A 24,159-nucleotide genomic window follows, 5' to 3' on the forward strand; every position below is an offset into this window, starting at 1 on the left:
CTTTCCCTCAGCTCAAAGAAAAGATGAATTGTCCCAGCATGTGTCAATTTATAGTAACTCAGCTATAAATCAGTGAGATAATGGGGTTTTGCAAGGGATAATCTACGCATCCCCTGAATATTTTAATTCCAAGCGAGTTTGAAGATAATCTCTGAAAGCACAGCTTTCAGATGAAAGAATTCTACACTGAAAAGATCCTTTTAATATGTATAGCTGACACTCTAATGAAGGAGTACTTGCAGACACAAAGGTAGTGAACAAGCTCATGTTTGGAAGTTTTTTGGGTTTTGATTTTCAGAATTGGATGTATGGGGACTTCTGCTTAACAGTAGAGGAAAAAGTTAAACCATTACTGTAATTGTTCTGCACTGTTGCGAAATTCAGTTAGGTACACTTGAAGTTGGTGAAGGGAGTATGGCATGCCTGGTGCTGCAGAGTTGACTTCTGCAAATCCAGAAACCTTTTAAATTCAGAGTGGTTTCTTTCACTTGCTATGGTCCTGGGGCTTTAGCCTATGGATAAAGATGTCAGTTTTATGCTGTTGTACACAAATAATTGATGTGAAAAATTATGGGTGAGACTTAGTGTTTTAGAGGGAACTTTCAAATATGAAAGTCAGTGTTCACTAAAAAAAAAGGAAATCCAGATCTTCTTAAATTGATCATGGTGTATGTTTCCAGGTATGTGCTGCTCGTTAGACAATGTTTGGGGATCTAGCAGAGCTGTTCCAAGCAGACAGTACTTGGAGCTCTTGAGATGACGTATATGAAAGCCCAGAGCGTCTTCCAAATCTGTATAATTATGTTTGAAGTTTGAATTTTGAAGTACTTTCTCATTCTTTATTAGAGGACCTCAAGTAAGGCTCTGTAAGTGCTTTTCCAATCAGTAGTACATAAATATTTCGGCTGTTCCTGGCAGCTGTGTGTGTTAGAGAGCTTTAAGTGGAAGTCAGTATTGAAAATCAAATTAGTTTTTCTGCTAACAAAACTATTATTTGCAAAATTATGTTTTATTACTCAGAATGTGAAATGGTTAAGATAAATATGGCCAAGGAACTCTTAAGAAAAAAAGAGGGAGAGCGAAGAAACATTCATATGTTGATATATATGGGATTTTCTCCTCTTCGAGATAGCTGTTTTTCTTAGATTTTTCTAAGAATAATTGTGATGTAAGTTGCAAGTACTTCATCCCCCACAAAATCCAACGGTTTTTGAAAAGAGGCTATCAACAGGAAGCTCTTAAAACCATGAGTCTGGATCTTATTTTATAGAGAGATACTATTCATAGAGAGATATATAGAGAAATCTTATTTTATATAGAGAGAAATGACCATTTTTTACCGTATCTTTATGATTTGCTGTTGTTACTAAAACTGCAAAACTTAAAGTTGTTATTACTTGACCAGTTTTGAAAGTAAGAAAAAATGACTTAAAATAGGATTTGCAGATTTTTCTTGAATAAGTTTTGTGTTTTCTTTTGAACAGAACTTCTTGGCATACACAAACAGGCAACAGTAGGCTTTTTGACATTGATGGAATCTCTGAGATATTGTAAGGTAAGCTGTTTTCTACATCATTTAAAAGTTTTCTTTCATTAAGCTGTTTCGGGCTTTTTTAACATTATTACTGTTAATACTACTTGTATGCAAGTTAGACACTTATGTCATTTTATTGAACATTTTATATCAGTGGAGTCCCAACTGTTTTGAAAACGAACTGAATTCTCATTAACTTGGTCACTAACTAGATGGCCTTTCTGGGTTTGCTTTGTATTTTTGATATTGTTGTACCTTTTTAGGTTGGCTCCTATTTGAAATCTCCAAAATTTCCCATTTGGATACTTGGCAGCGAAACACACCTCACAGTCTTCTTTGCCAAGGTATGTTAGATGTGGTTTTGGTAACCTCAGGCAGATAAACACCACATAAATTCAAAGTGCAGATCTTGCCACAGTGTGAGTTTTATGTGGCTTTAATGTAAAAACGTAGTCACTAAACCTTTTAATTAAGCCTTCCCTTGAAGGCCGAGTTGTTCCATACTTCATCAATATCTCATAAATTTCAGTGTGAAGCCTTTCAGTTTTAGCTTAATTTATTGGGCTGGGGGTAGTTTATGTTTTGGAACACCATGCTTGGGATAAGTACTGTCTTAAATTTCTGTCGTGCAAGAGAGAGTTACATAGTCATTTCATCTCCCTGACAGTACTTTCACAATTTTTAATCTGTAGTCGGTTGTTCTAGATTAAAAATAGACATCAGGACTGTCACAGTAATTCTTTATGTATATTTTGTCAGATATTCTATCAGATATCTACTGTAGCCTGTGAAACATAAAATGCTTTTGGGAGGACTCTCAGTTTAAAATATTAGACCAGATTTTCCAGAGACAATTTCTGTTTCTTTAGTTGAAGATTGTAAGCTGTTTTTCTTAAATTTTATTTTTATACAACACTTGTTTCTGATTAAATGTTTTATTGAAACTTTGAATGGTACCTACTAGTATATTTATTGGCACTTACTAGAAATTAACCTTCCTGTACCTAGTATCTTAAAAATTATTTAAAACTTTAGTTATAAATCTTGAAAATAAATACTAGAACATACGACAAAGATAAAGCTGTAAATTCTCGAGCTGTTGAATTTCCCTAAGTAAAACTTTTGCCTAATCTTTAGAAAGACAGCATAAATGCTTAGATTTTTCTTATTAAAAAACAAACCTCCACAGTATATTAGAAGTTTATCTGTAGTAGTATTTTTTTATCGTTAAACTTAAATTTTAAAAAATCCTTTAAATTAATTAGCCGGTGTTACACATTGAATTTTTTTTTTTCAAATTTTAATCCCTAATGTCTGATAAATATTCTTTCTTCCTTATTTCGTGAAACAGAAAAATCCTTATTCTCCTCTGGATGTTTTTTTTCTGCTTTACTCTCTCCCCAGTCTTTCCTAGTAAAGCTTTTTTATTTCAGTTTTGAAATTTTATCCACAGTTTTTCTGAATGATACCACCAAAGTCAGTACTTTGTCATATAGACAGCAGTGTGGTGCAAATAGGTATAATCACTCTGTTATGCCAGTCCAGTGTTCCTGTCACAGTGTTGTTACAGCTAATGTTTAGTGTCTGCAGAGACCATTTCCAGACAGAAATCCACTTCTAATGCTCTTTGTTTTGGAGTGTTGAAGGCTGTTTCCTGGGTTTAGAGTAACTGGGTATCAATATCTGCTGTCTCCAATTGGTTCTCCTTTCTTTACTGAACTCCACTTAGGCTGTGGAAAACTTCAGCTTGTGATTAATAAAAAGCAGAAGAATTGACATGGTATTGGCAAAGAATTTCCTAGAGTTTTTGTTGTCATTGTTATTACTATTATGCAGAGCAGGAGCTGAAGATGTGTAAAAGCTCATAGTTTTTGAATTTGCATCTAACCTCATCCTTTCTAAAGTAGCAGTCGTTGAGCATTTCTGTTGGAGCAGAGATGTCAGCTACAGTGGAAATACAAATTGTGTTGACAAACCATTATTGTATCAATTGAAGCTACATGTCAAAAACTACAGGAAAAAACTTGAATTCATTGCCAGTGGTTAATCAGCAAGTTGTTAAAGTAGCACATGTAGTTGTGTAGATGGTGTTTGATACTGAGGATGTAGGTTCATCATCCGTTTGATACTGAGGATGGCGAGTTTGATTACATGAGAAAGTAATTTTCAGAATGGGAAGAGAAAAATGAACTGTGGAGCCCAAACCAGTGCAGATTAAGTTTGAAAAAACCAAGTAAGTTTTAATTCTTTCAAGCTGCATATATTTTACAGGATCATAAAGCCGTATTTTTAAATAGAATAATGTTAGGCAATTATTAAGCGGAACAGTAGTCACTTCTGTCATTAGTTGAGTAATTTGGTCTGGAAATCTAGAAACAGCAGTCTGCCTAGGCTACTGTTGCTATAGACAACTAGCATGGGAAAATTAGGGAACAGAGCAGAATCTTCATTGCCATCTTTCCTTGAGCATGGAGGTTTAACAAGCAAAAGGTTTTACTCAAATTCTGCATACTGCTTTACGTAAAGAAAGCTGGCTGCTGTTCTTTAGTACTCAGATTTTTTACATCTGATGAATGATAAACATTGGTTTCTTATCAGTGGAATGAACAATTAACCACCGCACTTTTCTATCTCAGAACATTTTGATTTAAATATTGTAGACTTCTGTTGCTGTCTGCCAGAACATATTTGCGCTACTCTAAGTGTGGACCATTCGTTTGTAGCTGTGACTGTGAGAAGTGGTTTATTTTGTAAAATAAATAAACCTGTTCATAGCTGCCATCCTAAAACTTTGTATATTTTCAATGGATTTTAGTGAGCAAACTGCAGCACAGTATCTTTGGCCAAAGGTCACACTTATAGCCTCAAGTGAAAATGAGTTAACTAAAGTATGTAATTGGTCTTAAGCTCTTTTGTAACTGCTGCTGCATGAAGTAGCCTTAAACAGAGGCTGTTGAGTCAATTCCTTGTTCTAAGAGAAGTCTACAGTGGGTCAGCAGTTTCTCCTATTACTAAAAGAGTAAATTTTATTCTACCTGCATGGTCTTCATCTCCACATCTTGATTGTCATAGCATTTCTGTGAGTTATTAGCCTTGTTTCAATAGAGAGATTTGAGGTAGAGAGAAATAACAAATAATTTCTTCATTGAAACAGCAATTTTGATTGAAGCACTTTTTATTGAAGACAGTATCAATAGTTGTGATGTCTGGGACTTTGCCAGTTTCTCATCAGCCAAATAATTACTTGTAGTTAGATCTTTTGGAAAGAAAATAGAATCTGGAAATATCTGAAATGAAACCTCGCATGTTACCATAAATTCATTTTTAAGGTAGGCTGGGTTGAGCAGAAATACTACAGCTTCTTCTGCACATGAGTAAATGTTGAAGTCAGAAAGGACATGAGAACATCTGCATTACTTAAATAGTTCTTCAGAACTCTGATACTTATGTGTGTCATAATAGAGTTGGAAAACTTTGTGAATCATTGCAGGGGGAGTTCATAGCAAAGAACGATAAGTAGTACCATCACATTGTTTTTCTTTTCTTCACAAATATGTGTGTATAAAGTCAGAAAGCTGCTTAATGCTCAGCAGGCCAGATTTAACATTTTCCAAAAAAGGAAGTGTGGCTATTACTCTTAGAGGTCACAGGCTATGCATTTGCAACAAGGTAGATTTTGCCTGAAAAAGTGAGTATGTAGATTCTTCATAGGCTACTAAATCTAATCAGCCATCATTTCTGCCTTTCCCTGCCCACCCTTCCTTTCAGTGAATAGGAAGACTTTCAAATGGCTTCAGTCCAACAAAAGCAAACAAGGAAGCTTTCATCTGACACACTGAGTTTCCCTGCATGCTCTCTCAGACGGTGCAAAGGGAAATATGTGGTGCTGTAAATGTCCTCTAAAAATCAGCTTTATCATTACAGTCTTTTTGTATTTTTTTTTTTACTCTTTTATTGTAAGGATAAGAGAGAGTAGGAAGTGGGGTAGCTCTAAATAAGGCTGTGATGTTCTGGATGAAATGTTGTAGGGGCACTTCTTAATTATTTTTATGGTACTCATAATATAGGAAGTTACGACAAGCTGAGACAATTCAGAACTTCTAGGAATGTCAAAGTGTGGTCAGACTATATGAAACAATACCAACAAGTTGAAATGTTATGCAAAATATAACAAGAAAATGTTCCAGTGCAAACAATAGGAAGAACAACAGGAGGTTAATAGGTGCTTTCTAAATACTGTCTGCTGACATGCAAATCCACGTGCTGTTGAAGTTTGAATTCATTTGAAGTTATATGTCTATGCCATTGAAAGTGAAAAGACAGCATGGATGAAGGTCGGTCTGGTGACTTCAGGTGATTGAAACTAACTGTGGGACATTTCAGCTGTGTAAGTTTTTTTTTAAATTCTGTTAGTTTGTTTCTAGGTCTTTGAGCACACAGGCCTCAACAGAATTGGCTATCCATTTTCAGTTACAGCATTGTAGCATTTCTAGACTTGAAGAGTTAGATAAGCAGAGAAAACTTCTGTCTGAGAAATCTGAGTAAGTTACAAATTACTGCTTTTGAAGGAAAATGTCCTGTCCTGGAACCACACTGGTTTCAGATTTTATTTTTCTGACTTTGATCACTGTAACCTGTTCTACATATTCTCAGGGCCATTTTTCTGCATCCTTGATAGTATTGTCTCTCAGAAGAAAGAACATTCACTTCTCTTCCTAAACAATCTTTTTCATCAGAGTTCAACTGAGGGGCACCGCAGCGAACACTGACACGGCTATAGGAGAGCCTAAATGTGGCTCAGTGGTGTTTACAAGAACTGGACTGAGGGGGAGTGTTAGTTGGTACAGCGTTTAAGGTCCGAACACCAACAGAGGTTGTCAGTGGTCATGAAAGAAAATAAGATGCATGTGTAAAAATTCAGTCATTATTAGTATATGTTAACAAGTTTGGTTTCTACAAAAGTAACCTATGTGTTTCCTTTAACTTAAGAACTCTTCTGCTTTGGAAGGGTAATGAAAAATATCTACACGTTTCCTTTTGTTTTTCGCTCCCATGACCAGTGAATGCAGGTAAAGTATGTTTTCATCAGAGAATAAAATCACATTTTGAAAATCCACTTCAGGAAATGGTTACAGAGCGTGTGGATTTAGCGTCTTTAGTTTTCAGGAGTAAGAGGAGTTGGTTCTGGTTGGGACAGTCTGGACAACTGATGGAAAAGATGTAGATGTGTGAGGCAACTGCAGAAATCATTTCTGGGCTAAAGTAGGACTCCCATTTTCTCTGTGCTATTTAAGAGTAGGGAGGCAAATGCTGTTTCGTTTTTGACAAGAGCTGTCACCTGACTAAATCAACATTGCATCTTCAAATATTTCTATTGGCTGTTAATTTGAGAGCTCCTTTCTGCAGGAAGAGACCCCTTTTTTAAATGAATGTTAAAGGAGAGTGTTTCCTTTGGGAACTGTGGGCTCCCAAAAAGAATTTAAGTTACTCTACTAGTTGGTTTAAGATCTGTAGTGTAAATGCTATTGCTAAATGAATTTAAGTTGTTCTGAATAACACAGCAGTTCATAAGCAATTCCAAATGAGTTTTGGAAAGTAGTAGAAAGGCCAGTTTTGAGGTCTCATTGTTGTCAGGGAACATCTCAAAATACTTCTGAAAAGTTCTACCTTACTCTAGCTTTGTGAGATCACAGAGCTTAACTGTGAAACCTTGTTCTGCTCCTTGTGGGTCTATTCTGATTTTACTTGTGGATTGATTTGTTCGTACTACAGGTGTGTGGTCCTTTTCGTTGAACAGGTCCCTCTGGACAATTTTTTATAGTTTGTTTGGAAGGTTTTTTACAGGAGAGCTTGTACTTCTTACATTCACATCAGTGATTTGCACACCAGCATTTATCAAGTAACTTTTAGATTTTGTCTTAATTTTTCATTCTAGTAAAAGAGACTCTATAGGTGATGCAACAGTGTGTGGTGGCATATTGTTTCTAATTAAACCAGTCCATGACATCAATTTGCCCAAAGTCATGGTGCATTGTCATTTATGAAGTCTCCGAGGTTTTTTTGGTGGGATTTTTTTTATTTTGGTTGGGGGTTTTTTTTGGGGTGGGGGGGTTTGTTTGGTTACAGTTTTTTATTTAATTAGAAATGTAGTTTTGGTTTTAAGTGGAGGTGGCTTTCATGAGAAACTTCAGCCATCATACAGTTTTTAGCTTTGCTCAGGACAAATACTTGTTTCATTTTATTTTCCTGTTTCCCGCATTGTTTGAATACTCAGCCAACTCTGATAGCTGCTAGGAAATACCAGATCTCCCTGTCTGCTCACAACTTTTGATGGTCTCTACATCAGCTTTACTAGAATAATTTTTTAATACTGGAGAAGGCAAAGCTCCTCTGAGTTGCTATACTTACTGAAAAGAGTTTATCCTGAAATGTTACACATTTTGATACTATTCTGTGCTCAGGTAGATGAGAGAATGCCTTTGTACTGACTCTGGGCACGTTGTTTCCACACCTAGATGAAAACTTGTAAGATGCGGGGTGGGGAGTAGTTCTCACAGTTCCAATAGAAACTTTCGATCCAGCAACGTTTAGATATAAAAACTGAAAATAAAACACTACCACTTGTTGCATGAGATACTCTTTGAAATGAAGGCAGGAAGGGTGAGAGAATAAAGGATAGAAAACCAGTGCAGTAAGACAACCTTTTCTAGATCCACAAATCGAAAATGAACGAATTTCCTGCAAATTGCTAAGCTCTCAATTTAGTGTATTGTAGGAGCACTTCTGAATCGGAAAACTTACAAGGAAGATCTGCCTACAAATATCACATTAAACATTTTTAGGAAAAATGTCTCCTTAATCATTTCAAGTCTATTTAAATGCACTTAGGAAGACAAGTGATTCTAGAGGTCATCCATGAATTTACTTTTCCAGCTTCCTAGTTCCCTTCAAAGTGTGTGCTGTGTTTACTTTCTGCTTGCTGAGTTTGCATTTTAGTTGGTTAAGAAACAAACTTTTGTCTGATTTTTAAAGGTTAGCAGTAGGTTGTGGGAACATAACCTGAGATTAATGGGTAGGCATCTCCATGAGACAATTTTTGGCAATAGCTAGGTGGATACATTGTCTCTGAACATGAGCTAGCTCTATGTTTAGTGGAAAGCTTTTAGTGGTGAACATGTAAAGCAGCTGTTGTGAAAAATGCACTGAGCAGTATAGAAATGGTGGGTCATTTCCTGCCCATTTGTAGGCAGGGCTGTCCTGAGGAGTACATTTTCCTTTTCCTCATATTAGAATGTATGACTCTCATATGTAAACTGAAATTGGGGGCTGGAAGGTAACAAGTTGGGTCCTACCTCGTAGGAGAACTTCTAGAAGGAATTGCAGCCTCCTGTGTGTTGAAGGAGGAGGCTATGAGCAACATCTAGTTTGCATGTACATCAGCCTACCCAGGGAAGGACTGATTTTTAAAGAAACACATTTTAGTTGTTTTATTCTTTTTTGTAGTATATGCAGAGTGGCTTGCAAATAGTAAATACATCAAAGAAATTTCTAAATGCAATTTTATAATTTATAAGTCACTCTATCAAATAAATTCTGAAAGCAAAGATGCTAGGTAGAAACAAAGCCCTAAAACCTAAACCACTGTCTTCCAAAATATGGAATTTAGTATGCTTGTAGTATCACGATGAAGAGAAGGCAAATGAAATTAACAACTTCTCCATATATTCCATGTACTTTTACGTGAGGCAAGAGGTAGAAATCATAAACCTTGATAGTTCCAGACTCTCACCATCCATTCTTTGCTTTACAAAGCACCTTCCTTTTTACTTTATCTTTTAATTGTGGCCTACTGACTGCATATTTTTAATACCAGATAATGATACTGGGAATACTAAGACTTAGAATTGGGAATGTAGTATTCACCACGTGACAGAATGGTAGTTCCAGCTTATGAACTGATTATCTACCTGCTATGTGTTCTGTTTGAGAAAATGAATCTCTGTGAATGGATGTTAATCCTTGCTCACATGTTATAAATACATGTTCTGGAGTGAATCTGAGGAATCATTCTTTCCCTTACAATTTTGCTACCTGAGAAAATGTCCTGAAGTCATTAATGTATTACAGAACTTAGGAAACAGACAGTTTTAAATATAGTTATTGAATGCCTATTAAAGATATTTTTAAGTGAAGTGTTCTTGGGCTAAACAACAGGGAAATTACTTTGTGGCCATTTGTCTCTCTGCATGTTTTTTTTCCAAAATGTCTGAAGACCAGATGTTCTTGCTGAGCAGGGCACCATGTATCCTTGGAAGTGGAGGATTACGTATTTTTTTATTCTCTGTTCAGCCTGCTTTATTCCCATGTGCCCAAACCCTGCTGGGATAGATGCAGGAACTAGAAACAGTAAATGAGACTGCCAACATGACAACATATGCTTCAGTAATAAAAATACACTTTAAAATAGTAACTGTTGTAGTCCTGTTCTGAAACTTTGTGCCAAGTTCTGCTTTTTGCAAAACTCACAAACTGCCTAATAAACATGTGACATGACAGACTGAACTTGTGTAGAGAATCTCTATCAGAAGACTTTAGGTCATTTTATAAATGGCAGGAACTTGGTTAAAATTGGTTTGGGTTGTAGCTGTTGTTTGATCCACAGAACCTTAGTACATGTGACAGCTGTGGAATCCCTGGGAAAATAGGGTGAATCCATATACAGAATTGGGTTTAATCCAAGTACAATCACAAAGATGTTTAGCAACCAATTTCTAACCACTTTTTTAAAAGCATTGAAAAATAAGTTTTTCTTCCCTTTATTTAGTCCTTTCATACAGATAGCAGCTTTGTTGCATCCAAAATGAAAATAACATCTTTGACCTCTTTTGATAAGGCAGCTCTACTTTCAAACTTGAAAGTCTGAATGTGGAAGAATACAAATACAGAGAATAGGCAGGGACAGGGATTGTCTATGGAGGAGGGACCTCTGAACTCTTCCTAGGAAAGGTGAAGCACATTTAGTCATATTTTAATTTGCTATCTTTCTCCTCTTACAGAACATAAGAAGTTACATGTGATTAGCTATGTAAATAATATATTCTTTTGTTTGTAAAACTGTAGTAATGTCATTTCAATATTTAAGTGCATTTTTTTCAGTGTTAGTGTGTTTTACATAAGAAGCACATGAAATCTGTTTTCTCTTTGTATTACAGGGAGTCCAATGCCATTTTCCTCTACCAGTTGATAGTTTAGGGTATCTTATATATGTACTTTAAGAATATCTGTTACAGAGGGGTGCCAAAGTTGTCAGTCAAAGAGACTGGGCTATGAAAATATTGAAACAGTGCAGGTGTATTTAGAGAAATTTGGTCACTGTCTATGCATAGTTAAGAAAGCTCATGCAGTTTGAGTGAAGTGAGATGGGCTTTACTGTATAATACAGCTGTAATGAAAAAGTGTCACAAGTTTTGTATTGATAAAAGAATAAACATACTGGTTTTTATAGAAGCTAATTGCTCTATTCTGCTACTGTTGGAATTAGCTACCTGAAATAATATACTTCAAATATGATCATAAACAGCAATACTGTTTTTATAATATTTATGAATATTTAGTATTTTCTCTGTACACGTAGCAATGTGCATATAAAGATTTCTTAAAATACTCCTTACCAATACTAAATAACAGTGGCTTACATGCCATTATTAATATACTTTTTTTCTTCATTGCTTCCCAGAGCTTGTACATTTCATGTGAAAAGCCATAAAATATTACTGTTAGGTTAATTAACCATGCTAAAAATTGTCCTTTAGAAACACTTGTTGGTTTTGAGTTATAAAATAATTGATCCAGTCTATTTGCAAAAACTTTTCATCATTCTGGATTGGGGCAAGCCAGAGGGTTCTCGTCATCCCAAGAGAGAATTATATGGTTTAAGTGGGAAACTGAATACTGTAAGCTGGTTTCCAACATTAAGTGCAGCTTTCAGGATTGTGAGAACTGTACTTAGGAAGTTTTAAATTTCTCCAGTGAATCTTCACTTGTTGTAAACTTTGGTATCAAATGTTCCTGACATACTTGTTCATTTCCTGCCTCCTTATTGTAATTCCCAAATAGAATTAGTATGTTAATACTCACCACTGCGTTGTATGGCAATAACCTCATGTCTATAGACTGAAACGGTATTAGATGTAGAAATAGTATTTAAGACTAGATATTAATTTTTTTACATGGAAAAAGAGTAGCATAATAATAGAAGCTAAAGTTCATCTTAGTGAATTATACTGTGGAGGTTTTGGAAGTCATAAAGTGTGGAATTTGTCCACTTCCAGCTTGATTCCTCATAGGAACAAAGTATAGTGTTTGCATAGCACTGCATTCTGTCTTCAAAAAAAAAAAGCTATGTGAATATAATTTGAAAAGCTGCCCTTTCAGATTAAGCTTGCGACTTGAGGGTAGTATATAATTTAGTTATTAGATAAGAATTCCAGTAAACTCAAATTTGCTGACTCCTGGTCTATAATTCCAGTAATCTATTTTTGCTTTCAAAACAAAGACTTTATGTTGATGAGCAAAACAAGATACTAACTGAATAAGAAAAATACTATATGCCTAATCTTTATTGGTTCACAGTAATCTCTTGTAATCAGTCCATGAAAGCAAGGAACATGTTGAAGAAGCTCTTATTTTTTCATGAGTCACCAAGTGAATTGTTGCCTTCTTGGGATGTTTTAAAATAAACCACCAACATCTCTGGCAATGTAACTGTTAAACAGTTATTAATTGTAGTTTTGTGTTTCTCTTATTTTTAAAAACTGCTATGCTGTGGCTTTTTTTGTTGGCTGTCTTATTAAACCATCCTCTCCCACAGGAATGGAGGATATATTGTGGTTTCTATAACTTACTTGAGTGTATGTTAAAAACCCCACTTTCCAGATGAATAGGCTGACAGGGTCCTCAGCTTTCTGTTGTTAATTCTTCCTCTTTGGTTTGTGTTCACTTTTCCTCCAGAGCCTCACCCCACTCTTGGATTAGGCTCTCTTTTCTGTCTGGTAGTATGGCTGAAGGTGAAATAGAATTTGAAGTAGTCCATATGTAGCTTTTCATTCTTCCCTATGGAGAACTCTCTTCTGTTCTCAGCAAGGTACTGCAGGTACTGTGAAGTAAATACAGTCCTTTCACTTTTGCAAGGCAGTGTGCAGCTAGAGCCAGTTTGCTTCCTTTTAACCACCTTGTTGTAACAAATTGCTTGCCGTCAATGTTCCTCCTCCTCCACCACCACTATCCCTTGATGAACACTTTCAGATAAACTGTTGTATTTTCCTGGTCTAAACTACAAGGTCGATATTGTATTTTCTGACCCCTGATAAGAACACTGCTACTTTGGGGGTGGCATTCTTCCTGTGGTGTCTTTTTCCTCTCTTATTCAAGAAAAGTATTTTCTTTGAGCATTTTCTGAATCCCTGATAGACTCATAGCCCCTCTTCAAGACTTAGGAGGATACAGTATATGATCTTTTACACCTGCCATTCTGAAGTGGAAATAGTTGTGGCTGCAGAGCTCTTGTATAGTGACAGATAAGTCAAGGACCTTTCCTTCAGTTTTTCCATATACAGCTCTCAAGTGGGAAAAATTTTATACTCCTTCAAGTATTCTTTGGTTATATTCCAGTTGTTTGGCATTTTTTAATGCCTTCACTCATGGAAGATAATATGCTGCAGAGCAGTATCACATTCCATTGGCGAGCACAAGAAAATCATTGTAAGCACTCTGTGCAGGGCGCTGCTATCACTGCAACAACCAGGGACAGTGCCCCCTGCGAACTGCTGGTGCAGATGATGTCCCTGAATACTAGTTCACTAGTCTTCATTGGCCATCCCTCTGTTCAGAGCCAGACTCATAATCTTTTAAACTGCATTTATGTCAATAACATCAAATGGTTTAGGATGGACTTTGCAGGTAAGGGCTCTAGGATTTTACTTACTTTGTTACCACGGCATAATTGTCTAACTGTCCCTTTTCAGACATGCCCTTCACAATAGCCTGCCTAAATTGACAGTAGATTCAGTATTTTTAGAGTATTTTTAGAACCAGTAACTTCATACCTCAGCAGTCTCAATACTGCTTTAGTAGTGCCTAAGAGGAAACAAGATCTATAACCTCTCCATAACTGTTCAGTTCTTTGTATGATGGTAATAATAGCCTCCCATTTTACATCTTAAGGCCTCTCTTTTCCTTGGTTTGATAAATAGCTCCTAGAAAAATCTACCAAAAAAGCTGTTATGTCATTTCAAGCAATGCCCAAGTTCTATTGAGCCTTCTTCATCTTAATGAGAATCAACAACTGGATTTTTATATCACTCTAAGACTTTGAGTGTATTTTTCCTACTGTAGTGATGATAGCTTTCCTGCTTTTCAACTGATACTGTCTATGTTAAATTTTACTTTCTGGTTTGTTTCCTAGCCAGTCCCTACAAGTAAAACTATCTGATGCCTTTGGGACACACAACTGAATTTGTATATGTGCTGATGCATATGGCACTTCTGCTCCTTGCCTTCAAATAAAGCTGCATTCAAGTCTATTCTCTCTTAATTAAATGAGTTGTTATATCTTAGGCTAAAAGAACATTTCTTCTTCAAAAGGTGGAGGATCCCTTCACCTTTTGAAGAAGAACATTCTCTGTGTCCTCCGGGGTACATACAGTGGATGTGGAGATCCATTGCAAATGAATGATTACAGCCACAGGAGGAATTGAAGTTGCACATTCTTACTTCAGACCACTATCAATTTGAAATGCATTCTGGTCATGTGTGAAAGACCTGTGTGTCCGAATTGTAATGATACAGTTACATAGTACATCAGTAGGACTGTGTGAAGTGTCTTTTCTCTTTCAAAAGAAAATCTCCAGAGGAACCTTGCTGACGCATGAAATCAGCTTTCTTTTTGAACCAACTCCTCACTGAGATGCTCTGCCTGGCATCCAGTTTCAACAACCAGTTGTGAGACTCCTGTTTCCTCTGTAAAATTGAAATTTGGCAATGGATTCAGAAGTCAGTTAGAGACATGGAAGTCAGTTTCAGAGGTCCCATCTACCTTGTTTTCTTAGGAAGCCATTTTGGAAAAGTTGATGCCTTTTGAAAGCCACTGATTATAGTATTGAAAAGTACATGCTTTTCTCTGTAATACAAGACTGGATTAAATAAACTTCAGTTCTCCAGATGCGATTAAGTTACAGCAAGTTAAAAAGTTGATAAATAACCAGTGTTTCTATACTGTTTCTAGATAAATTCTGAAGAAGAAAGTTAGTATTACAATATGTAATTCTTACCCGTATCACTCAATAGTGATAGTGTAGAACCATAAAGTTCATGTGCGAGCAGATTTCATTTTTCAGGGCAATTGGTCTTTCAGGGTGTGATCTTTGTAAAAATTCATAGCCAGGATTTCAGTGTGGCTTAGCCATTATGTTCTGCTTTTGATTTGTAGAATGAAAACTTCTGGAATGTTTTCATTAGAACTTATGAAGAATATTTTTTGCCTCTGAGGCTAAACATGGGATCTTAAAATAACTGGTACTACTGATGAGAATAACTTTTCAAAGTAATATAAAATGACTTGTTTGTGTATCACAAGAGCCAATGAGTGAAACATGATTTTTGGGACATGTTGTACTTAGTATTGGAAATAATTATTGTAATTAACTGTTTATGGGATTCCCTTATATGGAACTTTCAATGCATGGGTTACATCAAAATGCAATTCATAAGGCTGGAGTGGGGAATATATTTTGGCACATATGGTGAAATATCAGCTTGGGCAGCTGAAATATGTTTTTGTTAGATGTGTATCACATTTTCAGCTTTATTGCATGAGGGAGCTATAGTATTTTTTTTTCCCTAGATACAAATATATGGACTAATTGAACTCTTAAAGTTACCTGGATACTGGAAATGAATGACATGATAAGTTAGAGGTTGTATGGGATTTATATGTAAAGGATCTTGCATTTTAAACTTTTTATAGGACAGCAGTCTCAGTGAAAAGGTGAATTATTTTACAGATAACAGAGGTGGGTTTTTTGGTCATCTCTCTAGGGCAGACTTTTCTAAGTTTTCACCTGAAGTTACTTGCTTAGAGCATCAGTAAATCACATTTAGTGAATAAAAAGTGTTAATATGTAACAATTTGGAGGCTTTACCGTATTTGTAAGTTCTGTTGAAAGAGAGAATTTTCAGTATTGAGTAATGCATTCAGCGGCTTCACCTCTTAAGTTCTTCCCATGTACACATACATGAACTGAAAAACTAAGGACCTGAAAAATTAAAATGCTAACAGAAATACACAGTGTTTGCAATTGGACTATCAAAAAAAATTGTTGGTAGTTGCAGGACACTTGCTTTAAAGAATCCATTTTGCATCACATGAGAGTGTGGAAAGTACTACATTAACAAGATAATTTGTGGGTAGGGAAGACAATGCAAATGATAGTCTTTGTTCTTGGATTACATTAAGATTGTGTGGAAAGAACTGCATACTCATAAACCAAAGTAGAACTACGTAGTTTACATTTGAAGTTATATGTCTATGCCATTGGAAGTTACTTTGGGTTATATCCTTCCATACTATTGGAAATTTTAAGAGTTCTCCCTTGTTGCATAGCCTTTGTGAGCTGCTGATTCATTAATAAGAAACTACTACTAAAATGCCCCTTCTTCAGAGTTAAATCCTGAATATTGAAATCACTGATCATCTTGTTAATAAGCTCTACGTGCCATGGCATCAGTGATTTTAAACCGAGAAATATTTGCATTAGTTTACTGTAATACACTGTAATAATGAAATCTACTGCTTAGTATGTTTTGTGTTCCAAATTATTTAAGAGTTGATCACATACTACAAAATTTCATAGTGTATTGTATGTACCTTATATAATAACGTGTTACCCATTATGACAGGGTATGTGCTCAACAACTGCACAACTTCATACATTATTTGGCATCATGAAACTAACTGTGTTGAGTTAATATGGACTTTGTATCTGAAAGTACTTTAAAGGATTTTAGAATTTATGTAAACATGAACTGTTTAAAAAGAGTTAAATCAGTTTAAAAACTGTTAAAATATTGGTTTTCTCTAAATGTTCTAGTTATAATTCATTTATAAAATTAGTTGAAAATTTTTCATTAAACAGTGGGTTTGTTTCAATTAAGTAGTATTTATGGACCGTTAAAATTACCTTATTATGATACTGAATTAATATAAAAATCTAGAAATTATTTTTCCAGTATGTAAGCAATTTTCAAGTTGTTCTCACCAGAAGAGATTATCAGGACAAAGGGACTCCTCCCAAATTAGTTTCTTCTGTGCTCTTTCCCGCTTGAAGCTCTTGAGTGCAAATGAATGGAATTGTAATTTCCAATTAGCTTTTGTGCCACAACATCCGCATGAAAAGACTTGCATAAAATTTGTCTAGAAGTTCATGGGGTAATCGTTAGCATATTTCTTGATTGTTTTATGTCACTCAGCAAAATTGCCAAATCACCTTAACTTGTCTTCTGTTGTATTGAAATTTTCATTAATTTAGGTTCCAACTGGTTGTAGTATTGCTAAATACTTTCTTAGTAATCTATTTCTGAAGTAAGAATATTTTGTAAGGTTTCTTTGTGGTTCCCCCCCCATAGGACATGGCCCTTGTTGCTCCTGAAGCGCCTTCAGAACAAGCTAGAAGAGTTTTCCAGACATATGACCCTGAGGGTAAGGGCTGTGCTTTGTGCTGAAATAAGCTTTTTTTAATAGAAGTGTACGCATTAAGAGAGGAATGAAATGCCTAGTCCTTAAGAAACGTTCAGTGAAGGAGTCAATCTACAACACTGAGCACCCTGGTCTGCTGGAAGGTTTCCCTGCCCGTGGCAGGTAGGTTGGAGCTAGATGATCTTCAAGGTCCCTTCTAACCCAAACCATTCCATAATTCTATGAAGAAATTATCTGAGAATTCTGCAGTAAGGGCAGTTGTAAAATAGGAAGTAGAATTTTCAACAGATTTTTTTAACCTTGTAATGTTCTTTGTAATTAACATAAAGCTTAAATAAAATTTATTTCTCCTATATGAAATTTTCATTAAAAAACTGTTCTAATATGAATCATTCTTCATGAGATTTTGTTCTGGAATGTATGCAGCATACACAGAAAATTTTCTTATGTTTTGGAAAACAGGATGTCTGGCATTCGGGTACTTTTTTAACTAATCAAAAGGGAAAAATGGTACAGTTATTACCGCAAGGGACCTAGTGGAGAGCTCTACACAAAGATTGCATTCTTAGCAAGTATTAAGCTTCTAAGTGTGTGAGTGGTAGATCCAGTTTCTGTATTGCACTGTTCTTTTTTTTTTTTTTAAAGTGTGAGAGAAGCATTTGAAAACTGCTTTCCTTCTAGAACCCCACCATTTGCTTGCAAATTTTACAGATAAAGATACGTAGTATTTGTATTTCTGAGTGAAATTTGTTCTCCTGGAAAGCATTTTGTTTCTTTTCCTCACAAGAAGCTTTGCTACTTCTTCAGATAATGGTTTTATACCTGACACTCTGCTAGAAGATGTAATGAAGGCTCTGGACCTTGTTTCAGATCCTGAATAGTAAGTATAATAAAATTTAAATACTGCAGAAGTATCAATTAATCACATTAATTATCATTTAAGGCTTTTTTTCTGGATTCAGTTAACCCATACCTGTTATAATTTAGGGTTGGTTTTGGTTTCTTTCCTGGTTTGGATTTTTTTTCCTAGTTTACATTCTGGGCACAGAATGTTATTTTTAAATGTTTAAGTCAGCTTTAAATTAAAGGGGAGGAATTAAAATTAAGATGTCTCTAACTTTGGTAGTGGTAACTAGAAGCAAAAAAATCCCTCAGACCTACTGCATTACTATATATTGAGGAGATAGTCAGGATTATATTTCTATATATTAATGGGGGTGAAACTGTGTGACAGAAGAACTAAACAATCAAGGTATTCAGTGGCAGATTTGGATTACCACTGGATCTTTCTGCAGAGTTTGAAGCTGAAACTGCTTCAGTTGCAGTTTTGTTTCCACCAGCACTCAGGACCTTATAGTGTTTATAATTACCATTTATTTTCAGAAATGACACATTGATTCTCGGGATTATAGTTAAAACTCAAATGTTTTAACTCTAATATGGACAGACAAGACTAATATTAAGTGACAACAGTTAACTTTCAGTGTCAAAACTTACCATGTTTTGTGACTAAATGCTTAACCCAGAAAGGAGAGCCAAGGCCTTGAACTTTTTTACTGCTCCAAAAGATGCTTCTGCTCTCTTGTAAACATTTGGTCTAGTTTACTTGGGTCAAAACTGGAATGACTGTGGAGACTGCAAGTTTACTTACGACAGCCATCTGAAATGTGATTGAGCCCATTTTCTGTCCTTCCAAATGTTTGAAGTGTAATGAAGTTTACTGAGTTGTTCTCTGGAGGATAGGAGTGAAAACTGAAATAAAGAGGTACCCAAACCAAAAGAAAGTACAAGACAAAAGGCTCATGTTCATATTATGACAGGAAATGGTGAAATCTTCAAAATATTTGTTTTTTAAAGGAAGGGAAAGAAAAAAGCCATCATTTAATAGGTCTGAGAAGCTTTCTTTTGCCTTTTTGTTCTGCGGTCTCAATCAGTGTGCAGAAATCCTCATTTTTCATTCAGCAGTTTTTCCATTTGGCTGTTTGGCATTCAGGACATTTGTGGCATAGCCCTGTCTTATTTTATTGTGCATAGCACATCAAATATAAATTGATGTATGAAAAGCCAGTCGAAAGACTTGCTGTATTGAAAAGTCATGATGAAACCATGGAATATGCAGTCTTAAATCATCTCCTCTTAAATAAATATATTGCCTAATACTTTATCTTGAGAACCTACTCTCTTTTGGTTCTAGATGTTCTGTCTTTTTAGTGTGGAACACAAGTACAAATAATGTATTTCAAACTCCATACAGGCTTTTTTGCTTATTTTTTGTTTGTTTGTTCTTAAGGAAAATTAAAGGCCTTGCCTCAAATGTACTGTTTAAATTTGTGATGATCTAGTCCAAGGCTTTAAGTTTCTCAGAATCTCAGGATGTATGAAGATCAGACCTAATTAGGATTTTAGAACTGTAGAGGGGAAAACTCTGTAGAGCAGACATGAATTAGCAAGGTGACTTAGCCAGTACTGAATGCCACTGCATGTGTTTTTAGTAAAATTTTCTAGTTTTTTAGTGAATGTGTCTGAGAACCCACCTGTCTCATTTGTTTTGCCTGTTTCTAAAAACCATTTGATGCCCTTTAGGGCGCCAATTTGAGCACATCTCTCAATCTAGACTTAGCTTGTTTAAAACACTTTATGCTGTCTATTTGACCAGTAGTGCAGGCTTTTGTCCCCACACACTTCTCAGCCATAACAGTACAAAGGCCATCACCCCAACACTCGTAACCTCTTCGGTTCAAGTGCCAGGCTTTGCACTGAGGAGACTGAAGCACAAGCACACACGTGTTCAGTAGCTCTGCTGTGGTACCAGTAACGTTGAAAGGTGCTAGGGATCTGCTGAAGGAAAAAGCCTCAGTTGAAACATAACACAGTCCAAGTTTATTAGATCTACCCTCCTGCTTAACTGATTAAATTCTGTACACTGACCATATTTAAAAACTTAGGTGGCTCTGTTATTTTTAAACAGTTCTTGTGTTTCTTTAGTGAGTACATACCTTGCTTTAATCTTACTACATAATTTTAAGTGCATTTTAAAAATTATCTGTCATGGTTCTGTTTGCAAACACGGTGTTTTTGCAACTCTATTGCAGCATTTCAGGAATCTGGGCAGGTTTCAAACAGCCACTGAAATACCAAAATTTTGTACTCTGAGAGCAGTGAGAATGAGGAATAGAAGGATTGAAGTACAGTATCTTGCAAATCCTGAGTCATGGTTTCACTTGAGTAGAGAACTTTTTTAAAGGTGGTAAATTAGCATGGTTTATAGGATATCACAGTCAGTGCTACGAATTTTAAAATTTGTCTTCCAAGGGCCTTAACAGAGCCACTCTCTTAAGATTTGCATAATATATCCTCTGTGTGTTGAGGGAGAAACAAAAAGAGTCCAAATAATTTACTAGTAGTTCTGTGTTAGGACCAAGAAAGGAAGTTACTTAAAGAAGACATGCAAGGGGTAGCCAGAAGGACAAAATGCATCTGTACAACAATCAAAAAGACCTTGGAAATGACACCTTCTGCCCACAGCCCCCAACAAAGAGACCTGGGGTGGTTAAGGGCCTACGTAGTAAAAGAGGCATCTGTGAGAAGCTAAGAATGTGTCTTCTGAGAGGAAAACATAGTGCCTACATGAAAAAAAAAGGGAAGAATCTGGATTTATGGAATGTTAAATGTAAATACAATATGAAGTGAGTTAAAATCTTCTGTAGACTAATCAGCAAAGTTATAAAACTAATAGTATTCTTCTGAGCCTGTCAGTGCCAAGAGGCTTGCAAGAGGTTTGTAGTTCTGACAGACGACTCCCAGTATTTAAAAGTACTCAATTAGAAAAGTGCAGTGAGTTCTTTATATTCACCAGGGAAGGTGGCAGGGAGCAGTTCTCCTCATCACTGGAGATTACTGAGGGGTTCTGTGCTTAAGCCTTCTTATGGGTGGTCAGAGTAACTAAGGTTCTGAAGTGTCAAAAGAAGTAATAAAAAACCAAAATCCTGAAGAAACATCAGAAGGACATTGCTGAACTGGTTTAGGTTACTTACCACTGTGAACTGTGCTGGTACCAACAGTATCAGAATGAGAAGGTGACAAATGAACAACAGCACTTAGAAAAGGATTTGAAGGCGAGTCGAGGGAAAATTTTCATATAAATATTTCATGGGTAAACATGGAATAGGAAGGAATGGTTTTTGTAGATAAAGAATTGACCAAAGAATAAAAATGTCACCTTTTCTTAATGGAGGGAGATAATTAGATGAATTTTACAGGATTTTGTATTAAGTCTGTGAATTCTGTTATTTTGCCAGCAAGGATTTGGCAGCAGTAGGGTTTTGTGTGATTGTTGCTGATACAAATGTGTTTGAGATGTTAAAAAAACAATATGTAAGAGCAGCAGAAGTTACTAGAAGATATGGTAACAGAGAAGTGTCAGTACAGTAAATGTAGATTGGTCACTCAAGGGAGAAAGAAATGCTGATTTCACATACACGTTGTTGGTCTATGAACTAGGTATTACTGGTCAGGAAACCTCTCTAGATTTAAACTGATAGTGATAGACATGGAGTGGCATTCGTAGGAGTTATGTCATTGTATAAATGCCTGCTGTTTCACTTCAGCTTGGAAAAAGAATATTGTAGAAAGGTATCAGGAATGCAGCAAGGCTAATTAAAGATATGGAATGCCATTAGTGCAAGGAAAAGGTAGGTTAGGACTGTTTGACCTGGAAAAGATAGACAACCATTTACACAGTAAATAGGGAGTGATTGTTAATTGCTTCACACAATACAGAAATGGGGTATCATCAAACTGAATTATCAGCTGACAGGTTCAAAACAGAGAACATCTATTCCCAGAATCCATAGTTTAGTTTTCATTTTTTGAGTGGAGTTTATTAAGAGCCAGAAGTATATATGGGTTCAAAGCTAATTAGGCACATGCATGGAAAAAAAAATATGTATGTTTGTGTTTTAGATACTGCCTGTCACTGAAGAGATCTTTGAGCAGCAGACTGCTGGAAATGGGGAGGGTAAACTAAGGCTGTGTGTTTGCCCTGTTGTATCGTAAGCATCCACTGCTGGCCAGTGTCAGGAACAGGATACTGGGCAAGATGCTCTGTTGGTTTGACCCAATGAGGACGTTCTTGTGTACGGTACAACTTGTAACTAAAGCAGAGGGCTAGGTAGATGCACGTAGGTACAAGCTGCTGCCTGTAGAAATATATTGCTTAAATAGATATATAGACTTATAACTGACCTTCGTTTGCAGTGACCTGAAATTAGATCATAGTCACGCAGTAAGGCTTCCAGATTAGTACTGTTAGTATTTCCATTGTTTGTTGGTTCTGGCTTCTTTGATATCAAGTACATGATGTAAATGTAAATGTAGAAATGTATCTGTTAAATTTAATTTTATTTCAGTGTACTTAGAAAATCTTGGAAGGTTTTCAAATCTGTGTTTAAAAACAGGTTGTTTGGCAGTGACAGAGCTATGTTTGAAAGATGGCTGTTTCTTGTATCTTTAAAGAATGCTTACAAGACAGCAAAATGCCTTTTGGGCTGTAAACCTGGTTTTAGATTATATGGGTTTCAAATTATTTTACCAAATATGGTGGTCCTTCAGAATTATCACTTATTTAATTTAAAATAACAAATTACTTTTATTTAAAAATAACCATGTTTTGGCAACTTGCATACCATTCTGGTGCAGTTGTCACTTGTGATTAAAAATAGAATAGTATTGCTATACTTGGCAGTCAGTACTGTGGTAGCACAGCATAACTTCGTCATGCAAGAATAAAAGTGTCTTACTCATACTTTTATATTCAATGTTTTTATCTTAGTGTAAACCTCATGAAGACCAAATTAGACCCAGAAGGACTGGGCATCATACTACTGGGTCCCTTTCTGCAAGAATTTTTCCCTGAGCAGGTAATCAATATAGCTTTATTGCTGCAGAGCATTGTCTATTCTGTTTGGCTTTGTGACTCATTAAAAACTTTAATCAGTATCACAATTTTTAGTAAGTATTGCGTTCATTCAACTCAGCTGTTCAGCAGATAACTTCTGTATTCCACCACAAATGGTAGACTTCTGTTTTCTGTAACATGTCCATGATTTTTTCAGCCTTACTCTGGAAGGAAGCTCCATCGTAGCAACACGTTCTAAATTTGAGTTCAGGAAATTAATCATTTTGCATGTGACATTGAATTGTTTCCTTACACAGAAGGTTCATCGGAGTTTGGTTTTTATGAGAATAAATGACCATACTGGTTTTATGAATATTAAAAATATTGCCAACAAATGGGAAAAGGTTGCAAACATATTTAGAACTATTTTTATGTACAATTCTTAATAATGTAAAATTTTTGACATTTAACAAAAAGTCATTATAGACTTAGGTTTAACATATGTGGAAGTTAGGGTATTGGAAAATTATTTTCAAACTCTCAGTCTGCTCCGTATATTGTTCAAGACTGCACCACTACCGAGAGGCAGGTGTTAACCTAGCACTGCTGTCCCTCTTTTCCCTTTGCTTTGGATCACATTTTCCTGCCCTCACGCTGCCTCCCTGCCACCAGGAGCCTCTTTAAACAGATATGTGGTAAGCCAGAACAGGGAGCTGGTCTGGGTAAGAGCTCTCTTTGCAGGTGTCTGGGGGTGTGTTCCATTGCCATGCACATGCTTGTATTGGCAAAAGAGAGCAGGTTTACCTGGAGATAGAAGGATAGGCTGGTGGAAGCAGGAGAAGGCCTAACGCAACCGGGGGCTTGTCAGCACAAGCCCCGGCGTGCCCTCGGGAAGAGGGGACGCAGCGTTGGCCTCCACAGCGTCCTCGCTGGACGGCTCAGTGGAATCGGCGCTCAGAGGAAGCTCGTCGGGCAGCC

At 36.1% G+C, this 24,159-nt stretch overlaps 1 protein-coding gene across 1 annotated transcript in view; it reads left to right on the forward strand.

The window, feature by feature from the left end:
• Window positions 1–24,159, forward strand: part of FAM188A (family with sequence similarity 188 member A) — a 175,537-nt gene that overhangs the window by 146,658 nt on the left and 4,720 nt on the right. The window contains exons 10-14 of the mRNA XM_017729169.1: window positions 1,485–1,555; window positions 1,798–1,878; window positions 17,216–17,288; window positions 18,093–18,165; window positions 23,116–23,203. Of these exons, the coding sequence (XP_017584658.1) occupies window positions 1,485–1,555; window positions 1,798–1,878; window positions 17,216–17,288; window positions 18,093–18,165; window positions 23,116–23,203 (386 nt within the window). The remainder of the gene's footprint in view (window positions 1–1,484; window positions 1,556–1,797; window positions 1,879–17,215; window positions 17,289–18,092; window positions 18,166–23,115; window positions 23,204–24,159) is intronic.

The sequence above is a fragment of the Corvus brachyrhynchos genome, unplaced genomic scaffold (assembly GCF_000691975.1).
Source record: "Corvus brachyrhynchos isolate BGI_N302 unplaced genomic scaffold, ASM69197v1 scaffold142, whole genome shotgun sequence".
Taxonomy (NCBI): Eukaryota; Metazoa; Chordata; class Aves; order Passeriformes; family Corvidae; genus Corvus; species Corvus brachyrhynchos.